The sequence below is a fragment of the Anneissia japonica genome, unplaced genomic scaffold (assembly GCF_011630105.1).
Source record: "Anneissia japonica isolate Jap-2015-1 unplaced genomic scaffold, ASM1163010v1 scaffold287720_len810639_cov167, whole genome shotgun sequence".
Lineage (NCBI taxonomy): Eukaryota > Metazoa > Echinodermata > Crinoidea > Comatulida > Comatulidae > Anneissia > Anneissia japonica.
The window spans coordinates 714,894-734,042 of record NW_022736945.1 but is presented as its reverse complement, the minus strand read 5'-3'; the positions used below and the strand labels follow the sequence as shown (position 1 = coordinate 734,042).

Below are 19,149 nucleotides of genomic sequence, written 5' to 3'. Positions count from 1 at the left end.
CACATGACTATATATGGGCATACAACAGTTCTTTGTCAAAGAAAATTGAATAGTGTAGACAGAGCCTTAGTAGTGTTAAGCTTGGTTTCCATAGAATCGCTCAGCCTATCGGCTACAGTCGCCAACAGTTGTCGGGAAGGTTGAACTTGATTCAACTTTGCCAATAGATGAATCAGGGTGCCTTCCCGATTGTGTCAAGGCAGCTGGCAATGCACCTGATTCATCTGCAACTCCTTCGGCGAAGTTGAACTAGGTTCAACCTTCCTGACAACTGTCGGTGACGGTCGCCGATAGGGTGAGCGTTTCTATGGAAACAGAGTTTTGCAGACCTGGATGTCTGTTTTCCATACATAAATATTACATTGGATATGTTTTAATTTTAAATGGATTCTGTTCACATTGATGCAATGTAGCAGGAGACACATGCTAAAGTTTTTCTTATGTGAATCGGGGTTTAGGTGTTTTAATTTACTAGCATCTTTCTCTTTTTGTTTATGTATTGAATGCGCACTTCTTGTGGTTGCTGTTTAACACTTTAAATTTCTTACATGTTATTTAACTTTTCTGTTTGTTATGCTAACAATTTTGTTGTTAACTAATTATTGATATACTAAGTATTTATGTTTGCTGTTTTTAACATGACTAACATTTAGATTGCTTTAGCTCTCTATTAAATGTGTGCTTTTTTCCCTCTGCTAATCCTTGTGTTCTTAAGATTATTTTCATGCTCTCTTCGCTTTAGATTTGCTTTCAGGATTTTGAGATGTGCACTTGCTTTCAGGCTTAATCTACAGTAGCTCAATTTATTTTAAGATTTTAATTCATGGATGCTTATATTTCTGTGTTAGTTTTATAGTTAGGGAGTTTATCCTATTTAACTCCTTTTTATCGACTATATTATAACTGGTGAAACACCATAAAAATTATTATATGTTTCTTTTCTTTATGTTTAATTTGTTTATATTTTTTTCAGCTTCAGTCATATAATTTTGGCATTAAATTATGTATGTTATAGAGGGGTTGTAGTATTGTGTTTGTAGTAGTAAACATGTAAACCTTGGTTAAAAAATACAGGAGATGCAAAAGTTACTCACATATACAATGAAAAATAAACTCCTAGCAAGGGCTTATTTATTCATGTCTTCTCTTGTCTATCATCTTCCATTGATCATCTGCTTCAGTTACCACACTCTATGCATAGTAAAGTGTGTAATTAATATAATAGTGATAATATAAAATTAGGCCTATCTACTAATTATTATTTATTAATAACTTATACTATTTTTACCTTATATTATTATAATACTATTAGTGTTATCTAATATTTAACTATTTAACTATCTAACTATTTATATTAATATTTAACTGAATTATTACTAGTAATTATTTAATTTCATTAACTTGTGTAATACAGTAATGATTTTTATTAAACATGATTGTTAATTGAATTTTTTCGTAGATTATATGTCGTTGTCAACTCAGGAAAATATTTTGGGGGAGGAACGTAGGGTCAAGGGAATCAACCTTATTCGTCGACAGTTCTGGGCACTTTTCATCAAACGTTTCCATCACGCCAGGAGGAGTAAGAAAGGCGTGTTTGCGCAGGTAAGTATACACTTTCAATCTGTAAGTAATTTGTAATTTCACAAATACAGGATGCAAGAGTGATTGACTATTCTGTGTATAATATTAAGAACATGCATAACTTAATTTTTTGTATACCTCATTCATTGTGATTAAGTACAGTTTTGCCCTCCAATTCCAGACCACCCCAAATTTTCAGGTCCCAATTTTCGAGGGTTCGGCCTCCAAATAGAAGGTTAGCATAGTGTTAATAAATTGAAGATTGTTCTTTTAAAAAGTGGTCTTGAATTAGAGGGGTCTTGAAATTGGAGGATGCCCTGTATTTGCATATAGACCAACTTTCCTTGGTTGAAAACCCTCATCTTTTGACAAGGTTATCCAACAATGAATTGTGTCCAGTCAGGATGATTAATGGAAAAAATTGTTGAATATCGAAACGCTGTTCTGTATATTCACCAGGTGATCCTTCCGGTGGCTTTTGTTTGTATATCGATGCTGTTTGCCATCATCATCCCGCCACTGTCACAACCAAGGTCACTAGCCCTGGTTCCATGGAACTACGACCCCAATAATGTTTTCTACAGTAACGATGCACCATCAAACTTGTTTGCCGCTGAAATGGAAGATAACCTTGTCAACTATCCTGGCATTGGAACCAGGTGTATGGATGGTAACCCTGTACCGTAAGTTTTTGTTTATTTTATTTTCCAGGAGAACGTAACAATCAATTCTGTAGGAACATGTGGTGCAGTGGGTAAGGTGTTGGACTTCCAATCATGAGATTGGCTTGTGTCCTTGGGCAAGGCACTTTACTAAACGTTTCCTTCTCCCCACCCAGGAGAAATGTGTACCTGGTAGGATAACATAGAACATTTTGGTTGCGCGCGTAAATAAGTATGACTAGGGATACTCCTCAATGAGCAGAAAATTTGCATAAAATGTGCTAGTCTGCCAACTCAGTATCCAGTGTGACCAAGGAAGTAATGATTCCAGCACCTTGTATATTCTTCGAATTGTGAAAGGCACTATATAAAATACATATTTAAAAAAAATCAAAAAAAAAAACCAGTAAAACATTAATTTAACAAAACAACAAAAATGAAGCCCACCTAAAATACCTCCCAGAGGATTTCCAAAACTGCTGAAATCTATCCAGTGTGGTTCTCTGATACTAGAATTATTCAAAACATATTGATAAATACTTTTATACTTTGATAAAATTATTTTATCTAAGTGTATAAATAGTTTATAAATAAAATAGGATTATAAAATCAACAATAATACACCAAATTACTCCTGTGACCCAATTACAAATATATTCCTAACATGTTTGTTTGACATTCAAGGAAAATTAGTAAGAAAATTAAATATTTTACTGTTATCGTTCCAAAATGATTGTTGGTCATTAACAGAGATAAACCATGTGACCCTGAAAATGCCACCATGTGGACAAGACTTGGCCAATCAGTGGACACCTCTCAGTCCTGTAGTTGTGAAACCGGTTATCAGGTGTGCCCCTCTGGTGCTGAAGGCCCAGAGCCTCCACACCGCGTCACTGAATCCACTGACACTCTTTATAACCTTACTGGGAGGAACATCAGTGACTATCTTGTAAAGACAATGGAAGACTTTATATTACAGAGGTGAGTACAAGTTTTTTTTAGAATTTTTACCTGGAAAATGTATGTTGCCTATGTTGTTTACTATTTCTTCCTTGAGGAAGCACACGTTGAAGGTTTGACAACCATCAATCCATTTTATGAACACCCTGCGACTGTTAACTATTACTTTACTAATTTCATTTTTGTACTTTGATTTTTCATTTAGGTTTGGTGGCTTTAGTTTCTTAGAAGTTGCCGATTTTTCAAATTTGACCAGGAATATTAGCAATGAAATTATTGCAAACTTATCTGGGACAAATTTGGAGGAGCAATTCCCAGAAGCTGTAAGTTTTTAATATAATTTACATTCAATTAATTACTTTTAATTGTTTATTTATTCATTGGAAGCATTCTAATAAGTCAGTCATTCATTCAATTATCTTTTCTTTTTGAATATACAGCCATAGCATAACAACAAACAAGTGTTCAAAGAACATTATCTAAATGCATATATTGTTTTTTTGTTTGTGCTTTAAATTTTTATCACCATCTTTACAGGATCCTGATCTCATACCTTCTGTTGATACAATAAAAGAAATCTACGAAGTGTTGCAAGACCTAACAGAACGATACAATTCAAAGGCAAGTTCAACTGACAGTTGGAATTAAAAACTCAGTTATTGAATGATATTTCTTATATAATCTAACTTCCTTCTAAATATCCAATCAGATTAGAGGTTACAGGATGCTATGTTTTTTCCACCGCACCCTTTAAAGTTTTTATTTTTATAACTATTTTATTTTCAAATTCATTCAGCATTATAATGGTCAAGCTATTTGATTTATATCATTTTCTTATATCAAAATTTATTACCTAGTAATAATGAATAAAATTTAAAATTGTATTTTATAACTAATATGCTTCAATCCTATCTTTTCTAGGTTTGGTGGAATAACAACGGCTGGCATGCTTTACCTACGTACATAAGTGTGATGAATAACATGTTGTACCGAGCCAATGTGAATTCATCTCAGCTTAGTTCATATGGAATCACTGCTTACAACCACCCACTCAACTATACACAAGTACAGCTGAATGAAAAAGCTTTGTAAGTCTCTTGTCTGTTTGTCTCTGTACCTTTGTCTTTGTCTCTCAACCCAACTTTATAAATGGCTACCGGCATACACTGGGAAGCAGTGGAGGCTCCAGTTTAAGATTAAGGCGGGCATTTTCCCCCATCAGACAGGCCTGGGCACCCCTGTCGTCTGATGCCACGGCAAGATCGCCGGAAAAAAATAATTTGGCAATCAAAATGACATTATTTTGATAGTCAATCCCTAATATTATGGTCTAAAACACAATTTGGTCATACACTAAGCCATAAAAACTCTCCCCATGAACCTTACCAGAGATTTTTATCCCTGATTAAGGGTTAGTTAGCTTCTTGGTTTGGACCTCTCTGGTGGACATGTCAGCCCCCCCCCCCCATAGCTTTGTACAGTTTGGCCATAAGTAGGAAAAAGAGGAACTTTCACCTGTGAGCCCAGAGCTTCAATTTGTGATTTTTTTTTGTTTTCTCTTAAAGGCTTCGTAGCTCGATTGAAGTTGCAGTAGCAACATTTGTTGTGTTTGCAATGGCGTTTATTCCATCCAGTTTCATTGTGTTCTTGATTGGTGAGAGGACAAGTAAAGCCAAGCACCTTCAGATGGTCAGCGGGATCAATCCCACCATCTACTGGGTAGCCAACTTCTGTTGGGATCTGGTGAGTCCATATTATCTTATCCTTCTTTAAAATATTCTGTCTGTCAAAAGATCTTGAAAAATGTAAAAAGTCAATCAAATTTAAATACTAAAGTGCTCATTTATAAAGCCGCAATCATACTGGACCTTTACCTTGACCGTAGGTAAAATTCCAATGGGTCAATATTACGCTGTCCGCACTAGGATTTTTTGAGTCGGTTAGTTTTATTGCAAGAAACTGAGCTCTGAAACTCAACTACTATTGAGGGCACTAATCTGTCGTATCGTCCATTGAGTAGTGCTCAAAGTTTAACCAATATGCATGTTCGCATTGGACTAACCAGCGTATCGGTTAGTTTCACCTAAAAATGTCTAGTGCGATTGCGGCTTAAGGTATCAACTTCCAATGATACACATAAGAAACAAATGAGTTACAGTAGTTGCTGATTTACTGACTACAGACATCCTGAAATTCATCACTAGTGAATTTATAAGTGTTATATGCAATATGTTTATATGCTTAAGTGAATGACCGATATAAGCCAGATTCCTAATGGAACTTACCCGTGAAAAATAATGGAATTGTCTAACCCAAAAATAACTTTCTTTAAATATTATACTATAAAGTAAACAACTCAAATATTTAAATTAGCTCAACAAAGGCAGTAACATCTTTCAGCATACACTAACAAATTTTCATGTCCATCTCAACAAACATTAGTTCATGGAGTTTAATAACATGAATGTTAATATTAAATCATGTCATTAACTGTGTCTTATAGGTGAACTATATTATACCAGCTTGTCTTGTGATCTGTGTATTCCTCATCTTTCAACAAGACTCATATGTTGGACCCCATAATCTACCATGCCTTATTTTGCTTCTAATATTATATGGGTAAGTAGATAGTCTAGTTCATGACTACTTAGCCAAAAACACAGACCATTGTTCCTTAGGAATATCACTAAAAAAATATCCTCATTCCCTTAGGTAAGATAGTATACAGATTATTTATTTAAAGATTTATTATTTAGGAGAATCTTGAATTATACTCATATCAACAATTATAGGCTTTGGTGCAAGGGAATTATAGTTTTGCTGCAGCAAGAGAAGAAAGACGTTTACCACTATGAACCTGCAGTATTCTAGGGACATATAACCTGAGAGTGTTTGACTCTTTTTTGACATAAAAGAAAATTGTAGTGTGATGGATGAAGAGAAATAATTAAAATTATCAATTTTACTTTCTACAGCATTATGAAATAATATTCTTAAATTGTTTAGCCTACTTGTCTCTTGATTGGAAAGAAAGATATACCAGTTATTATTTAGTATTTTTCTGTCTTTTTTTCTTTTCTAGTTGGGCTATCACTCCACTCATGTACCCTGCCACCTTCGTCTTCAGTGTTCCAAGTACTGCTTACGTTGCTCTGGCTTCTGCTAATATTGTCATCGGTATCGTCACGATGTCCGCCACATTCATCCTAGAATTTTTATCGGAGGATGAGGTGAGATCACGATAGGAATAGACCTTTCCACTAAGCCCCACCCCTTGAATATTATTGCTAAGGTCCAAAGAAACAGCTGTGTAAAAGCATGCACACACATGCATGTGTTGGACAACAGGTGTGTTTGTTGCACACGCACATATTCCTGGCCCTGTTCTGATTAGTCAGTTGTTAAGTTTGATTGACACTCTGGAAAGGCTTAATATTCCTTTATTCTAAAGTGCCAATTAGATTTTTTCAAGTAATGATTTTGTGTAAGCTTTACAATCATCTTAGATCAGCTATAAGATTGCGTATGAGGCATGCCAGGGCAAAATGGCTAAGTTGTCGCACAAGCCAGTATTGAGTAAATGAGCTATCAAATATGAGAGATCAAAAAATGGCCTAAAATTAATTTTTTTAAATCACTATAAATCAACAGTTTTTATATCCAATTAATGATGTCCCAAAATCTTAGTTCTGGAGTTGGTCAACAAAGCATTTATTTAACATTATTTTGGTAGTTGCTACTAACAATGTATGCGCAAATAACATTGGAAGACAATCACTCAAAATCATTTATATTGTACTTTCACTTCCCAATAACTAAGGCTTGAAATGTCCAATTTCAATTAATGACCCCTCATTTTAAAGATTACCTACTCAAGTATCTCTGAAAATGTATCTGAAAATACCAAAAACTTGAATTTAAATTATTGTCACAGCATGTCTCATTTATCCACATTGATTTATCACACCCAAAACTAAGTGTTTTCTCACATGACACATGGAAGCAGTTATGCGCAATTCTTGGGTTTTTTAACTGTCATTGATTTGTTTTTGTTTTTGTTTTTTGTATAGCACCTAACAAATGTAAACAACATGCTCAAGATATTGTTCCTAGTGTTTCCACAATATTGTCTTGGAAGAGGGTTAATCGACATGGCAACAAACCAACTCTATGCAGATACATTCTCAAAATATAGTAAGTGCTGACATAGTAGATATAGTTTTTTAATTGTACAGTAAAATTGTGTAATTTTTACATTATTTTCCCTAAGACTCAATTATGACTTCACTGATAAAAGCATCACATTATTATATTTATTTAAGAGGGTGACCTAGGATATGCTGGAAGGTCACCCTCTATAAATATGGTTAAAACAAAAAATAAGATTGGAGTGCTCAGGGCACCACCACAGTGCATAATGCCACCACAATGTAGAGCACCTCCACAGTGTGCAATGGCTACCACACTAGTCCATCAGCCATTAAATATTTTTCATTTTTCTTTATTGTAGCTGGTTTTTATGAGTTTAGCAGCCCACTTAACTGGGAGAAAGTTGGTCGCAATCTATTTGCATTGTTACTTGAAGGTTTCATCTTCTTTGCACTCACCCTACTCATACAATACAAGTTTTTTGTCAGACCAAGGTAAGATAAATTTAAAGAAGAAAATGTATTTCAATGTAAAAGTTGCAGTGTAGATACAGAAATATGATTGCATTGAATGTGTAGCTTGGTTATAAGCACATTGACTGCCAGACCTTTTTTTTTAGGTTTTGTCCCATGTGCCAAAACAAGTATGTATTTACCAACATACTTTCTTGAAATCTTATCAAGTCACATATCATCAAAACAGTGTGCCTAATTAATTTGTGGGAAAATATTAGAGTGGGCAATTGGCAATGGATCAGTACTTTATATTTACTCTGTCAAGTGCAAGTTTTCTTATCCACTTTTTGCATGGGTTGGTATAATGTTCAGAGGCGCTACCACTAGTGCAATCTTTTGTACTCCCGGCAACATAACACAACAAACATACATATTTTATTTGTACGTTCTCGTCTAGCTGTATTTTCCCCGAACTATCAGCCGTTAAGTCTGTGGTTCTACAGTGTATAATCAATCAATCAATCAAGCTTTTATTTCGGAAACACTAGTCCATACAACAGAAAGATCAACCCCGACCTTACAAGGTCATTTAACAAAGGAATCCACAGTACAGATAAAAAGAGAAAGGTAAGTCATCGCAGCATCGCAGGATCTCCATCATTCTATGATGGAGTCTTGATGACCATAAAGCAGACACTACAACTCATGAAATTAGTTCATTAGTACTTACTGACATTCTTTGCAATAAATAATACTGAAGTTATAAACACTAGAATGTTACCTCGGTTTTGACGAGTATAATTCCTAACGCCCTCAGCAACACTGTGGGACGATGTATACTCATCGCTGGCAGCGAACATGTTAGGATGTTTCCAAATACAGGGTCCTGGGCTCAAATTTTGAGCCTGATCCTCGTAATGTGGAAACTTCACATTATTCAATTTATTTAAGAAGGCCCTCGGTATAATATTTAAAGATAAAAACAATAAAGTACCAAACTGGCAAATTTAATTCCATTGTAGTGCAAAAAGGGTTACCTCCTATAAATATGGTTGATAATGTGAAAATTATTATTATATTATTACGTGAATCTTTCAGACACATTGAGCCTCCAAAGAATATAAGAGAGGAACCAGAGGATGAGGATGTTGCAAGAGAAAGGCAGAGGGTCCTCTCTGGTAGAGCTTCTACTGATCTCATGAGGCTGGAGAACCTCACTAAGGTATTGACAAATTTCAGAATGCAACATAATGTGTATATAAATATCCACTATATATTTATTGCATTATATTATATTTTGATTATTAGTGTATTATAATATAACTAGCCACTTCAGCAGGCCCTGTGCTTAGGAGTGGGTTCACCCATGGTTTGTATTTGAAAGAATGTATAACCTGGTATTACCACCATAAGTATTAGGTGTAAAGAAACAGAAGCTGTTTATTCATCCATATGTTTTAAATTAATAATTGAAGCCATTTTTGCTTTTAGAAATTGGCTTCAAGGCCTGTGGTCCCTCGGGCAGGTTTCTTTTTAGTGAATAATGGTTCCGTCAAGTCATTTTCCAACATTATTCTATTGTCATATCATTATTCTATATTTCAATATATATTATGTTGTTTTTGTTTTTGTAATAATTTTGTAATGATATTTGAAAAAAGACAATAGGTGTTAATGGATTTTTATGTTTTGTTTCTACTTACAAGGTGTATCGTACATCAAGAGGTCTGAACCTTGCTGTTGATGGTATAACCTTCGGAATTCCAAAAGGAGAGGTAAATTATTTTAATATGTTGAAATTAAATACATTTTTGAAAGGAAGGTATTGATGCCATTGGGAATCAAAAGTTGTTAGCTTTTTACAAACTAACCATTATCAGCCATCTTATCTAGCACTGGTGTCACCTTCACTCACCATTTTCATTATCATTGCAAAAGAAAGATTTAAATAAATTAATAAAAACATTTACTATTTATATTTCATATCTAGTGTTTTGGTTTGCTGGGTGTGAATGGAGCAGGAAAGACTACAACCTTCAAAATGCTAACAGGGGACACCAACGTAACATGTGGTACTGCATATGTCAATTCCTATAGCATACTAACTGATATGGTCAAAGTAAATCAAAATATGGGATACTGCCCCCAGTTTGATGCACTGGACTCATTGCTCACTGGCAGGGAGCATTTGGAATTCTATGCAAGGTTACGTGGTGTTCCTGAAGAAGATATTAAGAAGGTAAATAGTGATTTCTTTCTACCTCTGTCACTAAACAGTCAAGTAAAATGTCTAATATAGAATGGAGAAATAATTATAGCATCTCAAATTTATATGCCATTATGAATTAAAACATTAATGATAGGTGTGCAAGAGTGTTCCCCCTCGCCCCAATTAAGTTTTTCATCTAATTTTATTATCAAGAATTTGTTCGTGGCAACACAGCTTTGAACAGAACTCAGGAAGGTGATTGATCACGGTACTTGTAAAGACTTGCTAAAATGCTTATTTTTTTTTGTAAGATTAAGTATCTTAAGATTGGCATTGATCCATACTGATATATTGACCAGTTCAGAATTGATTGTGTTTAAAATAAGAGCAGATGGATCACAGAGTGTGCAAAATATAGCAGTAGTGGAAAGATTAAGTGTCATAAGATTTTATTATTATTTAATATATATTATCATGGGTTGTTTTTTTCATTAAATGTGTAAATAGAGAATTGGAATTCAGTTTTTTTAAATAAATGCTAACAAATTGATCACTTTATTTTCAGGAGGCAGAGAATGGAATCAAGAGACTGGGTCTTGTACAGTATGCAGACAGATCAGCTGGAAGCTACAGCGGTGGCAACAAACGCAAGCTCTCCACAGCAATTGCCCTGATAGGCAACCCTGCCATTGTGTTCTTGGATGAGCCGACGACTGGCATGGACCCAAAAGCACGCCGTTTTCTATGGAACTGCATCACAAGCATGGTAAAGGAAGGGCGTTCTGTTATCCTGACATCTCATAGTATGGAGGAGTGCGAGGCATTGTGTACCCGTATAGCTATCATGGTCAATGGTAGATTTAAATGCTTGGGAAACATACAACATCTCAAGAACAAGTAAGAATCGTTTCCAGATTATTTTGGGTTCATTTAAACAACAGCTGCCATTGACACGTTGCCATTCAAACCATGTAACAATGGCACTCTTGGTGGCAATTGGCCAGAACCCAATTATTTATAATCTTATCATGTTTTGTTGAAAAAAAACCAGACCATTTTTTAAAAAATCTACATTTATTTACACAGTGCACACACATGCAAACAAGACCAACAAATGATATTTAGACATAATGCAATTGTGTCTGGAGTAGCCAAATAAGCTCAAAGGGCTTTAAGCCTGACTCCACCAGACAAAAAAAAATGAAAAGTAATTAGTTCCAGGATCGTAGACAAGACAAAACAAAATGGAACAAACACAAAGGGAACAACAACAAAAGGTACAAGGACAAAAAGTATTAAATACATTACAGAAATTTGAACTTTATAAAGAATGAATTTAATAGTAAATTATAAAATACAAATATGATTTCTTCTCAGATTTGGAGATGGTTACACAATTACCATACGAGTAGGTGGACACCAGCCTCAACTAAGGCCAGTGATTGACTTCATGAGTCATACATTTCCACATGCCAACCTCAAGGAATACCATCACAACATGATGGAGTTCCAGATCCCCTCACCAAAGACGTTCCTCTCAAAACTCTTTGGCCAACTCGAAGCGTACAAGCAACGACTGAACATAGAAGATTACTCTGTTAGTCAAACAACTCTGGACCAGGTAATGAGGAATTGCCCCTTCCGCCAAGCTTAACCCACTTGGTATTGTTGCTAGGGTCCTACTAAACAGTGTAACCGTACTTACACATGTGCAGTTCATTCTATTATGTATATTTCCTGGTTTCATCATGTAGAGGGCCCCTGAATATCAGCCTAGCTGGAACGGTCACCCTCAATAACGGTTGTTGAAATAAAAACAAATGTGCATTTGTGGGAAAAATGTGTATTCCTAACCCTATTGCAATTGTCATTGGCTAAGATTGTTTATTTGTGAATAATGACCTGGATAAACAAAATAGAACACCCCTTCTAATAAAATAGAATAGACCAATCCAGGGCACCATGACTAAGATTGACACTCTGGGCTGCCAACATTCTTGTCAAAAATGTTAATAGGATTTTACTTTATTATTAATTTGTAATAGTGTTTCCCTTAATTTTTTAAAAATTATTTTTAAACCATTTAAAAAAAAAATAGAATAATATTGTATTAATTTTATTCTGATATATTACATTGTGATAATAATTGTTTTATCATTTTCACAATTTCTCTTCACCAAGGTGTTCATATCATTTGCTAAGCAACAGAAGACAGGAGATGAATTAGCATTTAATGAAGATGATACAGCAGACGATCCTGTTTCTAATCAAATTCAGCTTACCTCAGGTAAGGCCATCCTCATTCTTCCCCTGAAGACAGTTAGAGTGCTGTATACTAACTGATAAACTTACGTTTGGCTCTGGATTCACTTTTTGTGTAATGCTATGCTAGCCAGTCATGTCTCAGGCTTTTCATCAATAATTTTTAGGTGTGGTTCTATGAAGTTATGTGTAAAAGTGTTACGACTTCTCTGTAGGAAAGTTTACAATACTAGTACATTCTTATGTTAATTTGCTCAGTTTAACAGTTAGCGATTGTACGCTGTTTTTGGAAATAACAAGCATTGTATTGGTTTAATTTTTTTCATTCAGGTGGTGTACGATTCCATAATAGACAGGTATCTGTGGAGGAGAATTACGGTGGATATTCCAACCCCATATACAGCCGTGCTGTACCTGAAGCAGCAACAACTGCTGAGGCACCTCGTAACCAGCATGGCTTCAGTAACCCAATGTTCCATGTTGCCAATGCATCCAGTAACTCATCTCAGTGTTAGTATACACAGCCTGGAATAAATAGTACAACGATCGTGTGAGAGGCTCAAATACTTCAGGGAATGACAAAGTCTTCTTTCTAAATTGTGGAGGGAAGAGTATACATGAGTAATTTTTGAGATTGAGACCTTTTTATAGAAAATCTTTCATTTTTTATGTTTTTGATATGGTAAGAATGAGAAGTGGAGCAACAGGGTATCTTTTGTGAGATTTTTCAAACAATATAGAATGCAGTGTGTCTTAAGACATGGCTTTGTAAATTTTGATATGACAGTGTTAGGCTTGGCTTTGTTTATTTTTGTTTATCATTTGAAACCTGTGCAGGTTTATGCCTTAGACAGTGCAATTACATACTAGTTTGTGCACATTATATTTAGTTTAGAGATTAAAGATAATTTTATGGAGGTTGAACAATTTTATTGGTAAATATATCTAGGAAATGTGTGCTTAATACTTAAAATATGCAAACCTTTTTAGTGAAAATTTTATAATCTTAATAAATTTTAAACAAATTATGTTTTTTTTATATATATATATATATAAATTTGGGGAAACACTCCTAAATTCTTCATATTTAGGCTTCAGCATAAATAAAAAATACATTAAAATTATAGGTAGGAGACATTGTTTGAATGCCTACTAGATGACTTGTTCAACGTAGTGTTATAAAACACCAAAGTATTTCCAATGGGGTCCAGAATCCAGAATTGTTACACTATACTATACAAAATATATACAGATGTGATCCAAATATATCAGTGGGTGTAATAAAATATATAGTATTATAATTTAGGACATTTTCAAACATAGGGGAAAAGGTTGCCAAGAGGTGAAAGAAAAGATTACAACAAAATAGGCCAACATGTTTTGATTTGCTTTGGTGAGAGTTACAGATTATAAATATTGGGGAACTGTAAATTTAGTCACTCAATCTCTTGTAATACTAGCGGTTTTTACCTGAAATAAACATGTAAAGCATTGAAGTTTCTTAAGCCAGTACAATATAATAATACAAATAGAGGATTGATTGATATTAGGTACTCACAACACTACCAAATTTTGTTTATTTATTTTGTTATTTTGTCATTCCAAATTTTTGGCTGGGCCACTGGAAAACCCACAATGGGCAACCAATGTGTCACTAAGCCTCAATTTATTTAGGATACATGGATTTATTTGGTGTAAACACCAAGGATAACCCACAAAAGTCTGAATAAGTCTTATTTCCAGTGGGGTTCTACTGGTGGTCATTGGCAGTACACCGGGAGACAATCCCCTACTCTTTTCAGAAGAGTGTACAACCAAATGATAAGAATCAAATTAAAAACTGATGGGGTCTTTAGAAAACAGTAAGCCCCATTACACAGTAGGATCCAAATTTTGCAGTCTTTCAACTTTTATTTTGTTTATTTTATTCTGTTTAATTCCATCTAATTCATAATAGTAGGTGCCAGCAAATGATGAAGAAAAATAACACTCCAGGTTCGTCCACAATTACATATAAATTAAAATATAATTTTAAAGTAAGTGAATGTTTAACAGAAGTAACAACTCAGTAGTTACAAGAATAAAAGTATAAGTCGGTGTTTATTAGATTTTATTTTTCATATTCACTTTGTGTTTGTAAAAGCTGGCAGGTATATAAGCATGATAGCACCCCTATGTAAACTGTTGAGACTAAAAGTAATAGGTGTATAAAATTAGATGTATAAATTCCTTCCAGTTGTAGATCAAATATATTCCATATTGTAATGCAGCTAATGTTTCCATTCCAAATATTAGTAAATATAGAACATCATTGTTTAGCAGTATAATATTAGTATAGATCCAAAACCAGGGTTGCTTAAGGGAGGTGGGGTTGATTGTGGACGGGGTAGTGGGGTGGGGTTCTATAGTTAGGTGGGTGGTCAGGGCACATAGTATCCTGGAGGTGAAGCATTATAGCAATTGCCCAACACCTCTGCCCCATCCCCCCTCATCCTCAGGCATGTTAGTAGTTAAGTTTAATTGATTGGACATTTGACTTCATGACATTTCCTATTAACTGTTGTGTCCTTACTTTTTCCTTATTTCAAAGCTATTTATAGCATTGACACTCAATCATGATGCATAGGTGAAGGAAAATTATTATTAAGTATGTTTTACAGCCTTGATTAATTAAATCCAAATTCTGAAATATTCTGTCTACTTATGTTCTGCCCAGATTATCTGTTGTATACCCATATATGGTCATGATTGATGTCATCATGACCATATTTAGGCAAATATTTTTTTTCCCAATTAAAATTTGATAGCCTGGGCAGGCTTTAAACCCTTCTATAAAAACATGGGGGTCTACAAACATTTTAAATATCATAATATAGCGTCTTCTGGTGACTAGATCACAGTTTCATGTATTGATATTTTATATTTTATTCACTTTTCAGTTTTCATTTATATGATGAGAAAGAAACATTTTATTGAAAGGCCATTACATGGCATATATTTTTGAGAAGAAAGAATATAAATATATTTTTTAAGAAAGGCACTTTTTTTTTTTTTTGCACCAGTCTTCACCTAGATAAACCAACAATAAATTCCGTGCTATGTAAATGTTGGTCTTGCATTGCAACTGGGTCAATATATTTTTGGCAGTACTGTATTCTATAATACATGTTCCTGTCTAATGGGGAAAGGAATACAGAATGAGAAAGATACCTTGGGATGGGTGATTCTATTATCTTCTAGGGGGTGTTCAAATTGGAGGTAAAATTGGTAACTGTCGGTGTATCTAGGTGAAATATCTCATTCAGATTATCATTAACATTAATTATTGTGGTTTTATTCATATTAACTGTGGTTGTTTCTAATAGATCACATTAATTTTAGTATATAGAGAAAGTATTAATATACTAATAGATAGAATAATGTATTGATTATAACATAGTAATACCATTTTGATGCGAGTTTAGAACAGTATTTCACTCTCACATAATGTAAGTTAGGAAAAAGAAATACTGTACATACAGGTCTTCAATCATCCAATCCTTAAAATAATAGTTCTTTAATTGTTATTAAACTTTGGGCCAAACTTCTTGTAATCTTTCTTCAATAAATGAATAAATATTTGTACAGTACATCAGCAATATAATGGGAATAGTCTATTAACCACCCAGGATTGCCTGGTACTGTAGGTTAAACTGTCAGTGCACAGATTACTACCTGTACTATTACAGAATACCCCCAGGGAACTAGTATCAGTGACATATCTATGGGGGGGAGGGGGTGGTTGAGGTACTCCACAAAAATGGATTCAAGTGCCCCAAAATGAAAGGTTGATAAAAAAAATTCACAAGTAGTTGGAAATCCCTTCATATCACTTTACTTTTCCAGCTAATTCCCCTCACTTAATCATCATAAGCACACCCCTCCCCCTTCAAATTAGCCTTCCCCACAATGCCAGTACTCCAAGATACACCATTGGCTAGATTTGTTCTATACAAATTTGGTTTCAATGACGGTGGTTTGTAAGACCTTGATTATACACAAAGTGACACTACAAACATTAAAAATTTACAGTATTATTATATGATATTTCCTGTTAGTAATTCCAGAACAATTTGTGCATGTGAAAAGGGTGTAAGTCGTAAATTATAGCTTTATAATACTCAGTTATTTGCTTGTTTTTAAATAATGACACATAATGCTCCGTCGTTTTCTTTATAGTATATTTTGTATTAGGTAGCAATGAAAAATACACAGTTTTTAGTATGTGATGTAACATTTACTGTTGCAATAAAAGATTAGAGTTTTGATGTTGAATTTTTTCCTGTCATGAATAGTATTCAAAATTGATTCCATGGAAGTAGGCCATATATAAGTATGGATGGAGTTAAGTTATTATAGCTTGTTGTGAAGATGCCTGTCATGGACTTTTACCACTACAAAAACATCTCCACTTTCTAAGCATCATAAACATAGTTTACAAAAAAATCAAGACATAAAAAAAAAGAAAGAACAGTCTTTTTTTTTTATGTCTTGATTTTTTTTTTTGTTCAAATCACATCAGACACCTGAAAACCACTTACAGGTATGTGGTTACTTAATTACTAAATTTATATTCCATTAAATGCTTCCATCTAGGGCTGAAACATAGCCTCAGCCACTTCAAAACTTATCAACAATGCAAGGTGGGGTATCTAAGCATGACCGCCTGAGATTGGACAGTGTCTGGTTATTATTGATGTCATATTGTAGAGTTCATTGTGTCTTTACTAGGTTCGTAGAGATCGTTTGAGCCTGAATAGAAACAAATAGTTCAACAAATATGCATCTTTATTGGCCTAATTTCTCTGTGGAAACCAACTAACATGTTACCCTGGTTACTGATGGGAATATCTGAACACAGCCAACACACACAAACTGCAGTATTTTGTGGAATTTATTAATATTGACACAGTTTACAAACTTTTGCATTGATCATTGCTTGATAACTTAACATTCCTTAATAATTTGCTTTCAAAGTCAGTCTTTTATGAGCTACATACATCCATCTATGCCTATTAAAATTAAACATCCAAGGCTCTTCATCTTGCTGTGATTCAAAGGGGCAGCTGGTCCAAGCACACCCCCCCCCCTCCTGTATTTTTTAGAAATGAAAAAAAGAGAGAGTGCCATTTAGGTGCCATAACATTTCTTACCATGGTGGGGCTGAGGTGGTATCGACACCCTGTCTGTGAAAGTCCTACCCTCAGCTCTCTATTTCGAATTTCGGGATCCACCAAATTTTCTGTGATTGTGTCATAAAGACCATATTTTATGCGCTATCAACTTAATGACTTCTTTTAATATCAAATAATTTTTCATAACATCCTAAGTTGCATTAACATACAAGATTTAATCTGATACAAAATGTCATGCATACAGTATCTATAGACAAGTATCCATCTATGATCTGTTTACTTTGTTTTTAACTTTATTCATTCAACTTTTAACTAGTCATGGAAGGGCATAAACAGTGAATGAATGTTCCTCTAAAATGTCAGCCTCCTCTACAGAAAAGAGAGTGAATATAATAATAAAAAACTACTAGCACACCGACCAGGCAGTGTAGATAATTTACATTCTTAACATCCGTAACCCGTTTTCTATGAGCACATTTAATATTACTTGAGAGAATAGTTAATTTAATCAACAATTATACTGTGATTTCATGAATGTTTTTATCCAATACACCATTTACATACGTATTACTCCATATCTGGTATCGTTTCCTTCTTTCTGTTGAGATACTATATTCAAACACTTGGCAAGAACCTAAAAAAGGGAGAAAATTTAGAATTTTAGCACATTGAGCAACATTTAAATATGTAATTATTTTAATTATTCATATTTATTTAAGCAAGTAGTATAGTCATATTCTGTATACATAAGAAGGATTAATGATATATATTTTAAGATGGCCTGCAGAAGATTACTGCACAGTTTGCACTGGTGGCCCAATGGGAATGTCATGACTGAATTATAATCATTAATAATATTATTTATAACCATTATTAACCACTATTTATACAGTCAATTACACTATTAATATTTTATTAATCATCTCATCTCAATATGAAAGTATAGTATTATTGCTATCATTTATTTGGGAGAGGTTGGCACAGCGGTTGTGTTTCGGTCTCTCAACCTCAAGGGTGTGGGTTCGAACCTTCGCTGTGCATTTCGCTTGTGTTCTTGGACAAGGCACTTTACCTACGTTTGTCTCTCTCCTCCCAAGAGTATAAATGGGTACCCGAAGGTTCACTACTGGGGAGGAGAAAGGCGACGTGGAAAGGAACTGGCCACCCAACAGTACCATACAATATCAAGGCTTAGTATGATGGGCTAACAGCTCATTCCCCTGCAGGGACTACCTTTACCTTACTATCATTATTATTAATAAATTTATAATGATGGGAAAAAAAAACTATGTGCTTATATTTCTAATCATTTTATAGCATTATAATTGTCGATTGAAAGTTTGAATGTTGCATAAATAATTAGTGTAATCTATCCATGTAGGTCAGCGGTGGTTCCAGAAATTTGCTGACAGGGTCTGACATGTTAAAGCACAGGATTCAAACCAAGGGGCCGACTAGAGCCTTAGTCAAGGTCCTGGAATAAAAATCCCTGGTAGGTATTATGGGGAGAATTTTTATGGCTTAATATGGCCCAAAATAGTGCTTTTAGACTACAATATTAGAAACTGGCAAATCAAAATAACGTGGGTAATGGATGGATTGATAAGCAAATTTATATTCTTAGTCCGACGACCTTGTCATGGTATTGGCTAACAGATGATCGGAGAAAATTGCACCACTACCACCCCCCCCCC

The 19,149-nt window shown here is 34.4% G+C and overlaps 2 protein-coding genes across 3 annotated transcripts in view; one reads left to right on the top strand and one right to left on the bottom strand.

Moving 5' to 3' along the window:
* LOC117116990 (phospholipid-transporting ATPase ABCA1-like) overlaps positions 1-13,777 on the top strand; it is a 50,417-nt gene extending 36,640 nt beyond the window's left edge. For both annotated transcript variants that reach the window (XM_033261159.1, XM_033261158.1), the window contains 18 exons: positions 1,460-1,605; positions 2,044-2,267; positions 2,997-3,227; positions 3,412-3,529; positions 3,744-3,827; positions 4,128-4,294; positions 4,772-4,949; positions 5,710-5,825; positions 6,289-6,436; positions 7,277-7,400; positions 7,717-7,849; positions 8,909-9,032; positions 9,517-9,585; positions 9,801-10,049; positions 10,585-10,916; positions 11,397-11,640; positions 12,201-12,306; positions 12,612-13,777. In XM_033261159.1, the coding sequence (XP_033117050.1) occupies positions 1,460-1,605; positions 2,044-2,267; positions 2,997-3,227; positions 3,412-3,529; positions 3,744-3,827; positions 4,128-4,294; positions 4,772-4,949; positions 5,710-5,825; positions 6,289-6,436; positions 7,277-7,400; positions 7,717-7,849; positions 8,909-9,032; positions 9,517-9,585; positions 9,801-10,049; positions 10,585-10,916; positions 11,397-11,640; positions 12,201-12,306; positions 12,612-12,796 (2,978 nt within the window). In that variant the 3' untranslated portion in view covers positions 12,797-13,777. The remainder of the gene's footprint in view (positions 1-1,459; positions 1,606-2,043; positions 2,268-2,996; positions 3,228-3,411; positions 3,530-3,743; positions 3,828-4,127; positions 4,295-4,771; positions 4,950-5,709; positions 5,826-6,288; positions 6,437-7,276; positions 7,401-7,716; positions 7,850-8,908; positions 9,033-9,516; positions 9,586-9,800; positions 10,050-10,584; positions 10,917-11,396; positions 11,641-12,200; positions 12,307-12,611) is intronic.
* A 3,419-nt stretch (positions 13,778-17,196) lies between these two features.
* LOC117116992 (methylcrotonoyl-CoA carboxylase beta chain, mitochondrial-like) overlaps positions 17,197-19,149 on the bottom strand; it is a 7,999-nt gene continuing 6,046 nt past the window's right edge. The window contains exon 10 of the mRNA XM_033261160.1: positions 17,197-18,089. Within this exon, the coding sequence (XP_033117051.1) occupies positions 18,012-18,089 (78 nt within the window). The 3' untranslated portion in view covers positions 17,197-18,011. The remainder of the gene's footprint in view (positions 18,090-19,149) is intronic.